Raw genomic sequence first — 18369 nt, forward strand, 5'->3', positions numbered from 1 at the left:
TTGCAAGAAGGAAGAAATGATAAAGGTGTAAATTGAATCTTGTATTTAGATGAGCGTGGATAGATTTTGAAGGTAGTCTTTTTTTTTTTTTTTTTCCTTCTTGCAAAGAAAACGTACTTCATTTTCTCTGCTTAGAGGTACCTCTGGGTCTGAAGAAAGCTTGAAACCGAGTTTCTGTGGGCCAACTTCGGCCTGAATCCAATTACCTAATCCACACTTGCGGGCTCCATCATTTTAACAAGAAATGCCTTTTTCTTGGCATTACTTTAGCAAAAAAACAGCATAAAAAGAGTCAGTGTTTTTCTGAACCAAGTTTCATTTAGAGTCACCTTGTCTGAAACACTATTTTAGCATTTTATAGTAGAAAATGATCACAAGAATTTTTCCATAGGGTTTAGAAGAGAAGGAAAGACATGCCTTGTGTCATGAGTTAAAGCCCACCTTTATTCTATAGCTGGAGCTATCTTGATGTATTGATGATCTGTGTTCTTGACACCAGTGATAACAGGGTATGTGTGTGTATGTGTATAAGAGATTGCATTTTGCATTTCTTAGAATAAAATTTAGAATTGTGTATGCTTTCCTCAGTTTGTAAATGAGTGGTGTGAAGCTTCTTAAATGTTTGCAAAGGGTCTAAATGATACAGCACTAAGAGGGGAGCAGAAGCCAGCCACGTGGAACACCAAGGCCACACTGACATGTTGACATATGATTCACACCAGGCTCCTACTAGATAGAAGACAGACTGGCAAGTGCTTTTCTTCTCATGAGTACTCTAGTGAGTATAGAGTAACTATAATCAACTCCAAACCTATCAGGAAATTGAGTGTAGAAGGGCTGTTTATCAAAAGGAAATTTATGTGTGTATGTATTTATTTATTTTTAGCAGCTGGCTGGTATGGGGATCCAAACCCTTGACTTTGGTGTTACCAACACCACACTCTAACCAAGTGAGCTAACCAGCCAGTCCTAGAAGGAGAGGTAGAAAAGCTTTTTAAAAGAAGAAAAAGCTTTTAAATTATTAGATCAACAATCAATAATTGTCTCTGAACTATAGAACTCCAACCTTCTAGAAATGTTTTACGTTTTTCTCTTTGCTTTCCACCCTTCCAAGGGCCACATGGTTATTTTAAAACTACAGTGACTAAAAATTGTATGAGAATTTTGTAAGCTCCATTAGCTCTTCAGCTTCATCTTTACCCCTGTTGACTTCAGAAGATAGGAATCATTAGAACCCAGGCTGCTCCCTGAAAGAAGGGTTGTTGAGACATGCACTTTTGTTGTGGCGATACGTGTGTTGGGCTCTGTTGTCCGGTGCCAGTCTGTTTCTGTGTGGCAGCACATACTTGCCTTTGTGTTTCAGCCCAATTTCTTAGAAAGGCATGAATGGGCTGGAGCCTGGAGATGTACACAGAGCCTTCTCCAAGCATTTTTTGTGTTTTGCATCCTGGAAAGTGTACCTTCTTTTTCTCCTGCTGCTCATTCCCTCTCTGAGGAGTCTGTGGTGATTATACTTCAGAGCCGGATTCAGACAGCAAGAGTGGTCAAGTGTGCAAGGATTTTCACTTAACTAAGAAACGAGACAATTAAATCCACTAACGGGCCCCTGAGAACCCACTTAGTCTACTAGTTAGCAGTTTCTAAAATAATATCAACTTAACATTCTCCAAATGCACTCTCCATTTTTAACATTGTTTTAGTATACTATTTTTCTTCACTATGAAAAGGGCAAGGAAGCTAAACTGTTTCTTTGTTTTAAATTTAAATTATTTAACTTTAAATAATATTTTTGTGTACACCTGCAGCTCAATTGTAACTTTGTGCCTTTATGTAGTGGTTAGTTTAGTATTTGATTAAAGGGACTTTCCAATATCTCTTTGACTGCATGGAAGAACAGCACTGACATATTAAATCAAAGAATAGTTTTACCAGCCAGATGCCATGTAGTTATAAGTCATAAAACCAGCAGTAATTACTATGTTTTCTTAATAGATGATAAAACTTCACTAATTCAGCCTAAATAGAGAAAAGCAATCTTATATTTATGAAAATTTAAATATTAGAATTTTTAAAGAAATTCTCAGAAGAATAGTTTTATTTTAAATTGTATTCAGCAGCTAAAGGTAAGCTTATAATGGACCAAATTGAACAAATGAACAAATAAAATGAGTGGCAATTAGCATAATTATATTTATTTAATAGTCTTCTATAGCACTTATTTTGAAATTATGGAGAAGGACCAGATTTTTAATATACCTAGTATGCTGAGGATTGATAATACTTTTGCAAAACATAGAATCACATTCTCTGTTGTGGCCATGTCATATTGCTCTAGAAGTTTCTAAATGTTTGTTCTCAATTACTTATTTCACTGTGGACTAATAACAATTTGCAGACAAGAAGCAGTCTGCAACTACATTTTGAATAGCACTCTTCTAAACTGTTTGAAGCTTCAAAACTCTCTGAGTAGTTTAAATATTCCCCTCACATCTGTTGTGTTAGTTTTTATTCATTTTGTCAAGCTCCTATCTCAATTATCACTCCTTTGAAATCCCTAGATTCTGATGTAAAATTGTCCTTGTTCTTGACCTGATGACTCACTTAATCTAACCAACCGCTACTTTGTCTCATTGACTAACAATGAGATGTGTTCCTCACCACACAGAGAAGAAGCAGTACCCCCTCACATCTGTTGTGTTAGTTTTTATTCATTTTGTCAAGCTCCTATCTCAATTATCACTACTTTGAAATCCCTAGATTCTGATGTAAAATTGTCCTTGTTCTTGACCTGATGACTCACTTAATCTAACCAACCGCTACTTTGTCTCGTTGACTAACAATGAGATGTGTTCCTCACCACACAGAGAAGAAGCAGTATCGAGAATCTTACATCAGCGACAACCTGGACCTCGACATGGACCAGCTGGAAAAGCGGTCGCGGGCCAGTGGGAGCAGCGCAGGCAGCATGAAGCACAAGCGCCTGTCTCGTCACTCCACTGCTAGCCACAGCAGTTCCCACACCTCTGGCATCGAGGCAGACACCAAGCCCCGGGACACAGGGCCCGAGGACAGCTACTCTGGCAGCGCCATCCACCGCAAGCTAAAAACCTGCAGCTCAATGACCAGCCATGGCAGCTCCCACACTTCAGGGGTGGAGAGTGGCGGCAAGGACCGACTGGAGGAGGACTCACAGGATGACGGTAACAGGATGCCCCATCACGGGCTCTCTTTTTTTCCCTCTCCCAGTGTTTCCAAGTATTGGTGTGTAGAATCGATGTTTGGGAGCAACTAAGTACTAGTACTGAAGAAGAAGGGGTGTCTTGCTATCTTCCTCAGTGTCTTGTTGAGTTGCTTGTGTTTGACTATGCACAGAGCATCCCTCCGGTCATGATCCTTTGCAGCCACACAGTTGAGTGCTTGTAGATTCTAAGTCTTAGCTGTTTATGTGAAGTAGAGTAGAGGCTAGTCCTGCAGCCCTCATGTCTGTATTTTTGATACCCAGATTAAATAAGGCAGTGGTTAGGACAACAGAGTGGAGTGCAGTGATAGTGACAGAAACATCTTGAACTTCTGACACCCCCCCCTCCAAAAGAAAAGATTTAAGTCCACATCATTGGGTTCATTAGTGAAGTGTTTCTTAAGTGCGTCCCGTGTAACCAGAACTATAGGGAGTGTAAAAGAAATATGAGGGTACTTCAAAAAAGTTGATGGAAAGATTTGTATTCTCTTTTAATTCCATTTTTCCATGAACTTTTTGAAGTACCCTTGTATAGCACCTGGCTGCTAGGAACTTAATCTGTGTTAAGGAGGTTAAGATGAGACCTACAGCCTATGTCAGCCAAACGTAGCATATGTGTGCCTCTATTTTATACTATATTTCTGTCTCAAATAAGTGCTATAGCACTCAGTTTTGGGGGAAAGATATTGACACTGTTAAGGAAAACTGCAGACCATGTCTGGTTTCTATAGAATCCATGTGGACCTCAAATCAAGTCACTGAAAGCCCTGAGAGTAGACAGCTGTGGGAAATGGGGAGCTTCCTGAGCTGCTCCTCTGCCTGTGTCAGCAGTTCTTGCGTGGTATGAGGAGTCAGTCTTGGTTTACAGCATAGTAGTACAGTTTTTTTTTTCTTTCTAAAGAATAAGGAATAATTGATACTCACATCATGGCATTAGAAGACATGTAGATAACCCAGCAATCCTGTGAAAGAGAGAGTAAGTAGCATGCAGTTGAGATTTCTCCCTAGAGTTTCCTATTGAAGAATCCCATTAGAAAATTTATTTTCAAATATGAATAATTCCACAGTGCTCTCAAAGTGTGGCTATGGGTTATGGTAGTCATTTCCCTTCATGTCTCTAAATATCTTTTCCTTCTTTGGTGTCAGAAATAGAAATGTTGGTTGATGACCCCAGGGACCTGGAGCAGATGAATGAAGAGTCTCTGGAAGTCAGCCCAGATATGTGCATCTATATTACGGAGGACATGCTCCTGTCACGGAAGCTGAATGGACACTCTGGTGAGCTCTATGGGAAGTTCTTCTCCTGAGGTAGTGGATTATCCTGGACTGACAAACAGGAGCCTCAGAAAATAGAAGGGGCGGTAGGGGCTCTAAATCAGAGACAAGATTGGAATAAGAGCCATTCCAAGGCAGTGTCATGAACTGCAGGATCAGGTGCCTTCTGTGGAAGAAAGGGAAGGGGAGAAGTACCCAGGACTGGGAGTTTAGCATCTTCTGCCCCGTGCTTTGGACAAAAGGTAGTTGTCTAATAGGATTTTCTTTATTTTTTGCTATATTAAATCAGTGAATCATATAATGCATCTAAAAGGGGCCTTGGAGACCCTTCAGTCTGGCATCCTACTTTTTACAGATGAGAAAACCTATAGACTAGAGAGGACAAATGCTGCATGGCTAGAAACAGAAGTCAAGCCTCCAGGTGTGTTTTGTTTTGTTTTCTCCACTACATTATATTGGTACAGGAGTCTGGAAGAAAAAGTGTCAAACAGGGTTGACTTAAAAAGACACTCTTAAATTCTGTATGTGTATGAATTCTTCTAGAAAGCATGTATTCATTATAACCCTGTTATAGGATTACATAATATTATATAATATGTTTCTATCATATAAAAGTTACTCCATTTTTAGAAAAGGCAGCAGTATGGGTTTTGTTTATAAACCTCAGTCACTTCTGACTATGGTTGTCACACAGCATGACTTAGTCTTTGCTCTTTAGAGAAGTGTACCTTAGGAACCAGCACTGAGGAAATGGCCTGAGTGTTTTTTCTGCCACTTCCAGCTTTGATGGAGTGAAAGGTCCTGTTAGGACTGACATGACCTGTCATTGCCCTTGTCAGACCACAGTCCCTGAGGCTCAGTGAGCCTCTTCCGGGTGCCAGACACTGGGAATCAGAGATGATCAAGACTGACACACACAGTCCCCACCATCCTGGTAATTACTTGACGAGAGCATGAGGTGCTTTTTACTGCAGAATTCTATTTGCTAGCCCCGTAGAAGCATGGCCTCCAGACCTTTGCTAGGAACAGACCTTCCATGGTTGCAGAGAATCACTCTCCCTGACCAACATGGACTCAGCAGGCTGGTTGCCCTGGGCATGTTAGAGTTCATATACCGAACTTTGCATTTGCTGCCCATTTACTTTATTATATTGAATGTTCTCCTTACAAATACATTTCAATATATATTAAATATAAATTCACGACTATATGCACATTATATGTGCACAGAAAACTTTACGTTTATATGTTTGTGGAAAGAAAATGGTCTGTACAGTATGCACCAAAGTGTCTGTGGGAAGGGATATGAGGGAAGTTGTCTTGCACTTTGTATTTAACATTTCTGTCTTTAATTTTCATGTGATTGTTAATTTTGTAATTTTAAATAGAAATAAAATTTCAATAAATAGGATGGCTCTTTTAAAAGGTTTATATAAAGAAAATGTTTATTGAATGTTATTTATAATAGCCAAAAAAAGAAAACAATGAGTGGTTAAATTATTCTCTATTCATACAATGGAATGTTATACAGCCATTAAATAGAAGATTTTCAAAGAATATTTAATAACATAAGAAAGATAGGTATGGAAAACAGTACAAATTCTATAAAAGTATGGTCTAATTAAAAAATTATTTATATGTATATAAAAAGGGAAGAAAATACATAAAATATTAATAGCCTTATCTCTGAATGATAGTGTTATAGGTAGATAATTTTTTCTTACTTGCATCATCCTAGTCTTCCAAATCCTATACAATTTGAGCATTTAAACATTGTTTTTAAAATATTGAGCTAAGATTGAATGGTGATGACATACACTACTCTGTCCTTCATTTTCATTGAAATGTGGTAGGAACTTTCTAGTGACTTTTCTAGTGGTGGGTCTGGGTTTTGGAGAAACCAGGCTTTTTATTTTATTAGCAGTGGGTCTGAGTTTTGGGGATTATTTATAAGCATGTTAGCCAAGGGCACATTTAGCAGGAAGTATTAAAAGAACCATACCAAGTGCCAACCAGTGCACAAGTTCACATGTTCCTATGGGGATTCATTCAAAGGCTTAATGCTTTTTAAAAGATAAAGATCTTTCTAGAGCATGACCCTCTGCTAAAGGTATCACCTGAGAGTTTTTAAACTGTCTATGTGTAAACTAGGAATGTCTTCATATTTCATGTTACAGTTTAACTAATAATTGAACACTTCATATATACAAGGCATATACTAGACACTGAATCATTATGAGACATTTCTAAAGAGTTAAGGTATAGAACACAAGTGATTTCTGTAGGCTGCTAGCAGTAATAAAAATCACATTTCTCAAGGTTCTTTTTTTGTCAGGTGGAAATACACTTTTCTTAAGAAGCTGTTTGTCCTTATGGATCTAGGGCTTGACGTTCTCACTTGCTTCACCTATTGGCAAGAACAGTTTCAGTGGTATTCATGTACATCACCAGTTCCTGTTGGTAATTTTACCTTCTGAAACATTTTTCTTGGGTGCTTCACTGGCATGCCACAGTCATGTAGGGAAGTGTCAGCCCTGGATTTCTGTTTCTTAAAATTTAGCAGGTTTCCCCCTGAGCACAGAGGTATTAGGAGCTCTGTTGATCTCAGAGCCCCAGTACTGAATTTTCACTGTGGCCTCCCATGTTGGTCTCTTACCAGTGGGATCTACTGCAGGAGGCATGTGCCACAGTGTTTTCATCAGCCAAGAAGAGTCCCATGAACTGTGTTCTAGATGCAGGCCCTGTACCTAACACTTTCCATGCATTCACTGATTAATCATCATTAAAACTATAGTAAACAGGTGCTGGTATCAACCCATTTTATAAGAGGAAGAGACTGAGACACAGGGAGGCTATGTAACTGGCCACAGTACACAGCTAATTAATTATCTGAGCCTGTCTGGGGCAGGTTCCATCCCAGATCTGTGTGACACCAGATGCCGGAGTCCCCACACTTAACCATGACTCATCCAAGTGGACTCAAACGTAGAACCCCACACCACTGTTCAGCAGGGGTTAAATTCAAAATCAGTGATATATGGAAACGGGGCCAACTTCATGGGATATAGTAAAGAGACTGCTTTACACTTACAGTCTTTATTTTTATTTCTAACTTACTCATATAGAGCTTAATTAGGATTTATTTTAGAAAATTCAGACTCAAAACTCCTTCCTCCTCTTTAACCTCACATTTACTCACTACCCTCTATTTAAGCTGAGAGAGAATGTGTGTCACCCTAGTTTTCTGCCACCAACAAGTCACAATGAGACTTTTCAGTAACGGTTAATATTTGATTTTTCATTCCTGGGAGTAGTATATATCAGAATATGTAAGAGGTGTGAATAATTTGGAGTGTTCATTGTTTTTATCTCTGTGTTTTACTTCAGGGTTGATTGTGAAAGAAATTGGCTCTTCCACCTCCAGCTCTTCAGAAACAGTTGTCAGACTTCGTGGCCAGAGCACTGATTCTCTCCCACAGGTACTGAAGGCATCGGCAAATTTAGATTAGGAACTGGAGTTATAGAAAATTTTAAATAGGAACTTAATTTATATTTATACAGATGAGCAAAAAACATACATTCTAGTTTTATTCTGAATTTATTTCTACTTTGTTAGTTCCACTTATCTTTGAGTTGATTTTCATTTGGATAAATTGTATTCTTTGCTTCACACTTTAGGAGGGAAGCCTCTGGTCTTCAGGCTTCAAGATTGTGTGTGTGTGTGTGTGTGTGTGTGTGTGTGTGTGTGTGTGTGTGTGTGTGTTGACTGACTTCATCAACCTGGGAGAATAATATTCTTGTCAGGTGTGTTATGGCAGAAATGTTTCCACACTCAGATTATTTCATTCAGATTGAATTTTCACAGTATGCTGAACTAGAGCGTTTGACAACCTGTGATCACTGGTTAAACTATTAGAATGTTAAAAATATAGATAAAATTCCTGAAGCTCATGGGCGCAGCATTTGGATATACTGTGCAATTGATGCTCACCTCTATTTTCTGAGCACTCTCTCCCTCCTTCTGTACCTCTCTTCCTTGTTCTCTCTCCATCTTATTTTTTTTGCCTTCTATATGTGTTTCTCTCTTTTCTTTCTTTCTCTTGCATTCTGGCTCTCTTTGTCACATACTATTTTCCCCCCTTTCTTCCCTTTTTTCACATTTGTCCTTTCTTTCTTTTACTTCCATTGAAGTAGCCATAATAATGTACAAATGATGTTTATTAAATATTTTTCTGAAAGCTCCTATAGTAATCTTTTAAGCAATGTGTGTAGCATGATGAATTGGAGTAGGGGCTCCAGAGTCAAACCGCCTACTTTGCACCCCAACTCTGCCACTCAGTGTTAACTTTTACTGTACAGAAATGTTCATGGGCGCAGCTGAGAATCAGATTCCACACCTACAGATGGGGAGAACACTTGTGTGCCTGCCTTGAGCGTTTGTGAGGTGACCAAATGGTTCTCTGTGTGCAGTCCTGTTGGAGCCTGGGAAGCCTGCTTCAGCACAAGGGATTATCCTGTGCTGGAGTGTCACTTAGATATGACACTTCTTAGAACAATGTCCTTTTGGAACTTTTGTGTCTGGTGAAAGTGGTATCTTCTTCTAACAAGGTTTTCCTTTGTGGTTTAAGCAGCTAAAGTTGGAGGAAACAATGCCTAGTTTCCTTAAATAATCCATTAAAAGTATCTTCCATTCACGTAATGATCTGCACCATTTTTAGTCTATTTATATTTGTCACCAGTACCACCTCTTGGGATAATGAGTTCCAAAAGTCTGCTCCCTGCTATGGAAAGCAAGTGGCAGAACATGACATCTTTGAGTGTTCAGGAGCTGCCTCTCAGTCCTGGTGCTGCCTCCCAACCTTTTCAGCACCAAGAACACTTTATGTGCTACCCAGGAATTCTGACTTTTCAGAAAATAGTTCTTCAAACTGTGTTACTTGAGTAATTGGTTTGTTTTCCCATTTCTTATTAAAATAATAACAGATCTCAGCATAAGAGTGTTGCCACATTGAATTGCCATATCCCAGTGAAAAAGCAAACAGTATCTTCACCTATGTAGCCTTATTTTAGATAATTGCTTGATTTCTGAAATGCTAAGGATAGTTGGATTCCTGTTGTATTTGCATCTCTTTGCTTTGTAATATTTATTTATAAAATGGAGAGAATAATATCACCTGCCTCATAGGGCTGTTAGGAAGATTAATATATGCAGAGTATTTAGATAAGGGCCTGGCATATATAGTAAGTGCTCAGAAAATGTTAGCTGCTGTTATTATTGGTGGTGGTGGTGGTGGTGATGTATTTTCTGACAGCGCCTCAGGGGTCCAGAAACTCTTAGATTGGAAACCACTTTCTAACATATAGGGATTACTTAACCTTTTATGATTTTGCAGAATCTCTCTTTGCAGGGCACATATGCTAACCTTTTGTTTAGTCTGTATTCTTAAAGTTGTTTTAATCCCTCCTTATTTTGCAGACTATATGTCGAAAACCAAAGACCTCCACTGATCGACATAGCTTGAGCCTTGATGACATCAGACTTTACCAGAAAGACTTCTTGCGCATTGCGGGTCTGTGTCAGGACACTGCTCAGAGTTACACCTTTGGATGTGGCCATGAACTGGATGAGGAAGGCCTCTACTGCAATAGCTGCTTGGCTCAGCAGTGTGTCAACATCCAAGATGCTTTTCCAGTCAAAAGAACCAGCAAATACTTCTCTCTGGATCTCACTCATGATGAAGTTCCAGAGTTTGTTGTATAAAGTCCAACTGCGTGCAGCCGTATGGGCAGCCTGCTGTGTGCTGGAGGCTGTGAATGTTGTGGGTTCTTTACATACTACTTGTGCCATATTTTCCTTACCCCAAACATAGCTCTTTCTTTATAATATTTACAATGGAAACAAAAGCCTTGTGACAGTTGCACTTTAAGTATTACACAGAGGTAAAAGAACTACAGAGAATGTACAGCAAGACAAGTGCCAGAAGTTCATTGATCCTTTGCAAGGAAGTGCTCTTTACTGGTTACCAAGCCTTCAGAGTATTGGACTATGGTGTGTTTGTTCATCTGTTGCTTTTTAATCCAGTTACACATAACATCACATTTTTTATCACTTGAAAGATACTGTTAGGTTTATTTGTTTTCTTGTAAATTTTTTTACGACTCCCTCATGAAATGCTCATGGTTTGAGGGAGGAGAGAGGGAAGGTTCTCTCTTCTTTCAATGGAGAAACCTTACCTAGTATATAGCCATTACTGCCTCACTGAGGCGGTCCCAAAGTGAACACTAATGAAGTGATCAAAATCATGTGGTTCTAGCAAGCCAAAGATATGTATGAAACAGAAGCACGCTGAGTCGAGAAGACGTGAATCAAGCAATAACCAGAAGACTGTGCATGCTGTGATCCCTAGTGACTCCTTTATACCTGCTGAGTGCCATGTGCTCCTCTTTGCTCTTCCACAAAGCTCTAGGACTCAGCTGAGTTCCTCATCCAAGTAACTGATTAATTATGTTCATGTCATAGTGCATTTTTGTGGAGTTTACAAAACTGGTTTCTGTTAAATTTATGGAAATATCTTAGAAAATGTTTGTGGTTGGTGGTGTTTTTTGTTTGGTTGGATTTTGTTTTTGTTTTTGTTTAATTTTCAAGAGCAAATTATGGTAATGCTAGTTTCTGCTTAACCAAAATACCCTAACTATATGTATATGTTATACATATAAATACAAGGGATTGTGTGTGTTTATATGTGTTTAAAGCTTACTAACTTTTCACTTTGGCTTCCATCACCATCTAGTATACATAAAATCCCTTGTTTAATATTGAGGATACATCACTGAATGAATGATACCTATGGACAATCAGTTAAAATATGTAGAGTTAAGAATGACTTTCCTCATGTGCCTTTGGCCATGATTCTCAGCCCTGATTGCATATTAGAATTATTTTGGGAGCTTTTAAAAAAATAACAATGTTTGGGTCCCACCCCAGACCAATTAAATTAGTCTCTTGTGGCGGGACCCTGGTGGAATTGCCTTTTCTTTCAAAGTTCTCCAGATGGAATTTATATGCAACAGAGTTGAAAACCACTGATTTAGAGTGTGTCTTTTCGTTAAGTTTGAAGTAAAGATATACAGGAGATGGTAACATACAAGAAAGGGCCATTTTTCAGATAGTTACCGCTGTGCTGCCGTTATAATATATAATGAAATCAAGTCAGGAGAGTGAATTTATCAACCTTTTGAAGTATAGTAAAAACGTTGCTCACACTTTAGGAGAGTACTTCATAGCACAATGTCTTTCTATGAGATTTTTTAATGATTTAGTATTTTACAACATTTGTTTACCATGTTTTGATATACCATTTTTTCTATCTGCCAGGTTTTATTAAAAAAAACCAAACTATATATTATTTTCTAAAGAAATAGTCATATTTTTGTACAAAATTATGTTCTCAGATAAAAAAGAAATAGATTTAGGGTACAGCAGAACATAAGCAGTGTTACCTGAGGATGGGAGTCAGTATTATAAAACAAATGGTGAACACGGACACACCCCCTCTGTGCTGCCCCCTCCTGCACCAGGCGCGGGTGTGCTTGCAACAGAGCCTTGTCAAATTAGTTTCACCTGACACTTTAAAAGGAAAAAGGTTCTACAGAGTTCCGTGGTCATGAAATTATTTTGTTTTCATCAAATGCTTTAAAAGAACCAAAGTTTCAGATATCAGAATGTATAAAAATATCTCAGTCTCTCTAAAAGTATGAAAGGATTATTTAATGTCTGTTTTACTTTTAAGTCATTAAATAATCCACTGTTTCTTAGAAATGCTTAAGAGACAAATCCAGGTGAAGTTTGTACTCTAAAGAGTTTAGATCATAATTCAGTGCATTTCCTTAGCTCCTAGTGTTTCTTGCAAACATTAAAAAAAAAAAAAAATTAAACAGGTAGCGCTTTATACTTTATTTTCTCTCTACTTCAGCCAGAATCAGGTCTTCAGGGTTTTGCCAGCATTGTCGATGGTTTTGCACACCCTCTTTCTAATTGGATTTGTGAATAGTCTTATGGGTTTTCAAAAATGAAACATGTTAAAGAACATTCTTGCTTTTTGATCCACTGTTTGCAGCAGAATAATATATATGTATATGAAAATCCACTTTGAATAATCTACATTTTTGTATTTGGAAATTGTTTTAAAAAATAAAACAGGAAAAGAAAAGTATAAAGCTGTTATTTATTCTACATTTGTTACATATCCATTGCTAGTCAGTATACCAGTTTGGTATATATTGCCTCTACACATCCACATTTGTATTTCCAGCAGTGAGCTTTATATCTACATAAACTGTAAATAATCCTTTCTGTGAAAGGATCATCATATCAGGATGATACCAAAAGTATGTAAAAACTGCATTATTTTGTAATTATTTCTTATAGGTATTTCATGGTAAGATTAGCAGTCAATAAAGTTACTTTTTTTGCCTTTAAAGTGCCTTCTTTATTATTAGAGTTCTCAATTAAGCAAGAAGCATTGAGTGAATATGTTTTCTTTGTGTTCTTTCCTGTAATGGAGCATGTTAAAGGACAACCCAAAGGTCCCACATGATAGGATCTCAAGCAAAACAGTCCTTGTAGTGATGATGGTCATAGCTGATGCTGAGCACTACCATGTGTCAGATCCTGTTTCATGTGTAGGAGGATTGCATGTATTAACTCATTTCATCCTCATGTTCCCATGAGGTGGGTACTATTATTCTCAAATTAGAGATGAAGAAAGCAAGTTTCCAAGAGGTAAGGTCTGTGAGGTTGTGGTAGTCAGCCACTATTCAGTACCAAATTATGGGCTGAAAGGACTCTACTTTTAAATATATAATATTTTTAATTAAAATTACTAACTTAAACCCTAACTTAAACAGTCATCATTGGAGTGTTGGTTTTAATTTTTAAAAAATAAGTGGTTGCATTTAAAAGCACGCATTTGCAGGACTAAACATGAGGGCAACACAGCATAAAGGAAAGAGCCCAGAGCTGAGAGTCAATGGAAAGGATTCTGAAAAGCCCAGCTGTCTTTCTAAAAGTAAATTCATTACCTTCTCTTTGCTCCAGTTTTCTTGGCCATGAAATGGGGATAATAATTCAGAGAACCATTTGAGGAATTAAGTAAGGTAGTAAGTATAATCTCTGATGACTAGGGTGGGAGAGAGGAGGGGTTTTAAATCTTTTAACATTTAACCTTTATAGGACAGAGCCATTTGGAAGCATACAATACAAAACAAAAGCTTTCTATTGGGGTGTTACTCATAAATTTTGAAGAATATCTGGTAAATTGTAAGTAAGTTGGAATCAAGGAAAGAGAATATCTGGTCACCTACTATGCATCTGACATTAGACACATCATGTCTAATCTTCACAACCCTTCAGGGAGTTGTCACCCTCATTTCACAGCTGAGGAAACAGCTAGTGAGTGTGCAGTCAGAGCACAGTTTTAAACCCAAATTCACCTCCAGGATCTTTGCTTTTTCTATGATATATACCATGTTACCCACTGCTCTTAGAGAAAGGCTCAGAACCTAATAGAGAAGACAGACTCACAATTCTGACAGTGGATGAATGAAACTTATTTGCTAACTCAGTAATTTTTCAAGCATCACTACGTACCAGAGATACCCAAAACTTATATGGGCATTAGTTTGGCACAGAGGCAGTAAAGACCTGGGGGGTGGGGAATGGGAGACAAGGAGATCAGAGAAGGTTGTACTGGGAAAAAGAGCCTTAAATGGAGACTTGTGGCAAGAGTAATTACGCTCCAGCTGAGTCATGAAAGGTCTTGGGTACCCAGATGAGTACACTGAGTTTTTTTCTGGACAGTGGGGAGTCATTGGAGGAGTTATAAAAGAGACGTGTATTTGGGATTTGAGACAAATAATAGAAGCAGTATAACTAGAAGGTTGGAGGGACAGCAAGACTGGAGAGATGAGGAGGGTCTGAACCAGGAGTGATAGCACGGAGAAAAGATTCAAAGGCTATGTAGGAAGCAGAATCAAAGGACTGTGTGTTACACACACATACACACACACACGCAAGGTTGTCATCTCCTAAACTAAATATTGGAGAAATAGGCAATTTCCCCATACTTGGCAAAGTCCTTGGGGAAACTAGAGTTAACCGCTGCTTGTAATTCTGAATTAAAATCCACTCTGCATGAGTACTTTGAGTATTAAAAATTGGCACAGGGCCGGCCCCATGGCACACTCGGTAGAGTGCGGCGCTGGGAGTGCAGCGACGCTTCTGCCACGGGTTCGGATCCTATGTAGGACTGGCCAGTGCGCTCGCTGGCTGAGCGTGGTGCGGGCGACACCGCACCAAGGGTAGTGATCCCCTTACCAGTCACAAAAAAAAAAAAAAATTGGCACAATGACCACAACTACTCCAGTCTATAGCAGTGGTTCTCAATCCTGGCTGGCTGCACATTAGAATGATCCATAGAGCTGAAAACAACAGTCCCTGGGGCCCAACCAAGAGCTGATTTATTTGGTGTGGGATGATTCTGCAAGTGATGCTAATGTGCATCAGGGTCACAACCACTGGTCCATAGCTGAGCCCAAGCAATATAGACTGACCAGGCTTTCTACTCCTCAGCTAGCATGGTCTACACTTGGAATGGGCTGGGTCTCCCAAGTGTCCAAGTATATTGCATTTTGTGAGAATGACTTTTTTTTTTTTCTTTTTTTGGTCAATAAAGCTGTCAGAGAGTGGACCAATGTTCAAATGAGGCACTGAACTCACCATTTCATAGTCTGAATATACCCATATTCTAAAGAGCTGGGTGTTACATACGTAAGACTGTTTGGCTAAGTATGAGGGTGGGGGTTATGTGAGTATACTAAAATATTTTAACATCTCCCTGTTTCTGTTTTATTTGCCTCATCATTTCTCTAGTGCTTTACACAAATTGATCCCCAGACAGAGGAGGTATAATGAAAATAAATAAGCTAAATTCCACATAGCTCTTTAATTTTTAAGACATGTACTTTGAATTAAGAGAGAAGTCTGACCTCTGAAAAGTCCTGATCAGTTGCTATGAGCCATTGCAGGTGATGAAGTTGCATAGTCTCAAGAGATTAATTGAAGGTCTATAAACATGGCACAGCTATAATTAACTGACTCATTACTTAGGATGAGTGTTTACCCATCTGGTGTCAACTGTAGTCAGTTAAGGTCTCCCTAATTTATTACTGTCATTACTGCAAACGATAGATTTCATAAGAACAAACAGTTCCCAAATTAGGAAAGAATTATGTTCCAAGTTTGCTTCTAAATTGGTTGTTTGGCATTTAGAACACACATCCCCAACTTCCCTACTAGCCCTCAAATGCCGAGATATTATTAGAGATGATTTTTTTTCTTGTTCATTAGTAACCATTTGTTAGAGAAGAGGCCCAAGCATACATAAATAAGGTAGGTGGAGTGACCTCACTAGCAGATAGAGGTGGTTGCACCCCCATAGACCAATAGTTAAGTCTTCAGGGTTTACTTCTCATAGTACATCCGTGCCCAACCAACTATAGAGAAAAGTAGAAAAAAGCTTCAGGCAAGCCATACCAAGATGAAACAGTTCTAAGCCACTTTCTACCATGGGGGCTCCATGAGGGGTGCTTCCACTCTTTCCTCATCCACACCCCAGCTGCCCAGTCCAGAGTTACTCAATGCTACTCTGCCATCATGACAGATTCAGCTGGAACAGGCCCTCTTCTCTTTCTCATGTGCAGAGGTGGCAGGAAGCAGATAGGTCTAGGAGCTACTCTAAGAAGCAGAAGCCCCAGGGTCGTCTTTAGACTCTATCCCTGAATTGCTACAGGGCAAGAATAAGATGTTTTAAGAGAGAAGTTAAGGAGCCTATATTGGGGCCTTTAAATGCAACATCAAAAAGAATGCGTAAGACCATAAAATCCACTGGAGGATTTAAAAGAGGCCTAAGTAAATTGATATGCTATGTTCTAAAAGGAAAGACTCAGTAATGCAAGTGTCAATTTTTTCCATCAATTCCAATCAAAATCCCAAATGAAACATTTCAACCATGATGGAACAGTAGGAACTGATTTTACCCTCCCAACTTAAATAACTAAAAAATGAAAAAACATGTATGAAAAAAAATGTTTTTTAGTCATTTAACAATAGTGAAATATAATAGCCCTCAGAGAAGAGAAACAAGGTGAATATTATCATTTCCCCAGCTCACTGAATGGAAAGTTTCCAGGCCACAACACAGACAGGAGGACAACAAATGGTGTCCTGGTGATCTCCCTAAATTGAGAAAGCAGAATTGAGAATTTAGGTAGGCCAAGTTGGCTTGAGTTCACAGGCAGAGTAAGAGAGAGAGAGATGCACAGAGAAAAAGAGAAGGCCTGGGAGATCTGCAGAAAGTTCTCCTCCTGAGTACTGATCAGCATATACGGTACTTGTGAGGAAAGCATCAGAGGCTGCAAGGGAACCCTGAAAATGGAGCAAAACATTCCCTGGAGCTCATGTAGGGCCAGGAGTGGTCTGAGTTCCCACCAGCTAGAATGAAAAGTTTCTAATACATGGGGCATTTAGTAACGTACTCGGAAATGTATTGCCAGGGGTTGCTCTGGTCCTGCCTAACAAAGATGAAAAAGCAAGCCTTTTTAAATATTGAAAGAAAAGTGCTATCAACTTAAAATTCTATACCCAGCAATAGTGTCTTTCAAAAACAAAGATGAATACGAACTTTTTCAGGTATACAAAAGCTGAAAGAATTGAACACCAGCAGACATGCACAAGAAATGTTGATGGAAATTTTTCAGTCCAAAAACAAAAACAAAGGACAAAAAACAAAGATGAAAATCCAGATCTTTACAAATAATGAAGAGCCCCAGAAATACTATGTGGGTAATTAAAATTTTTTTATCATATTTTTTTCATATTTTAAATCTCTTTACAAAATAATTGACTATTTAAAGCAACAATAAAATCAATGTATTGTGGAGTTTATGACATATGTAAAAAGTAAAATGTCTGACCACGATAGCAAAAGGACCAAGAAATGAAAATACATGGTTGTAAGTTTTTATGCTACATTTAAAGTGGCATAGTATTACTGGAAGGTGGACTATGATGGCTTAAACATGTATGCTACAAACTCTAAGGCAACCACTAAAAATAAACAAAACAGAGTTATAAGGGATAAAATGGAATAATAAAAATTACTAAACCCAAAAGAAGGCAAAGAGGAAAAAAGTGTCAAAGAACCAATAGAGCAAGTAAAAAGCATATAGAAACTTGGCACATTTAAACCCAATCATGTCAATAATCAAATTAAAGGGTAAAATTTACCCCAAAGGCATTTACAAGGAAAATCCAAGAATTTTTTAAAACATAGACACAGTGAGAAGATATTTACTCCTCCAGAGGCAAAACACACAATAGAGTTCCTGTTATTAATGATACTGACCCCAAAATAGCCATTTATAGCAAGGACTGGCAAATTTTTCTACACAGTGTCAAAGAGTAAATATATTAGGCTTTGCAGGCCATACGGTCTCTGTTGTAACCATTTAACTCTGCCATTATGGTGTGAAAACAGTCATAGACAATATGTAAACAAAAGAGCATGGTTATGTTCCAATAAAACTATTTACAAAAACAGGCACAGGCTGGATTTAGCTCACAGGCTGTGGTTTACAATCCCTGATTTAGAGCAGTATAATGGACAAAGAATTCAGGAACAGACTAATATATAAATGGGAATTGAGAATATGAAACAGGTGGCATTTCATATCATAAGGGAAAAGATATATTATGCAATAGTTAGTAGAGAAAATTAGCTATTCACTTGAAAAATAAA

General features: G+C 38.3%; 1 protein-coding gene across 2 annotated transcripts in view; it reads left to right on the forward strand.

Moving 5' to 3' along the window:
- The window catches only part of FRMD6 (FERM domain containing 6), a 43943-nt gene extending 30950 nt beyond the window's left edge, over positions 1–12993 (forward strand). For both annotated transcript variants that reach the window (XM_008566411.1, XM_008566412.1), the window contains exons 10-13: positions 2865–3200; positions 4385–4516; positions 7901–7992; positions 9990–12993. In XM_008566411.1, the coding sequence (XP_008564633.1) occupies positions 2865–3200; positions 4385–4516; positions 7901–7992; positions 9990–10274 (845 nt within the window). In that variant the 3' untranslated portion in view covers positions 10275–12993. The remainder of the gene's footprint in view (positions 1–2864; positions 3201–4384; positions 4517–7900; positions 7993–9989) is intronic.
- The last annotated feature ends 5376 nt before the right edge of the window (positions 12994–18369 follow it).

The sequence above is a fragment of the Galeopterus variegatus genome, unplaced genomic scaffold (assembly GCF_000696425.1).
Source record: "Galeopterus variegatus unplaced genomic scaffold, G_variegatus-3.0.2 Scaffold240, whole genome shotgun sequence".
Taxonomy (NCBI): domain Eukaryota; kingdom Metazoa; phylum Chordata; class Mammalia; order Dermoptera; family Cynocephalidae; genus Galeopterus; species Galeopterus variegatus.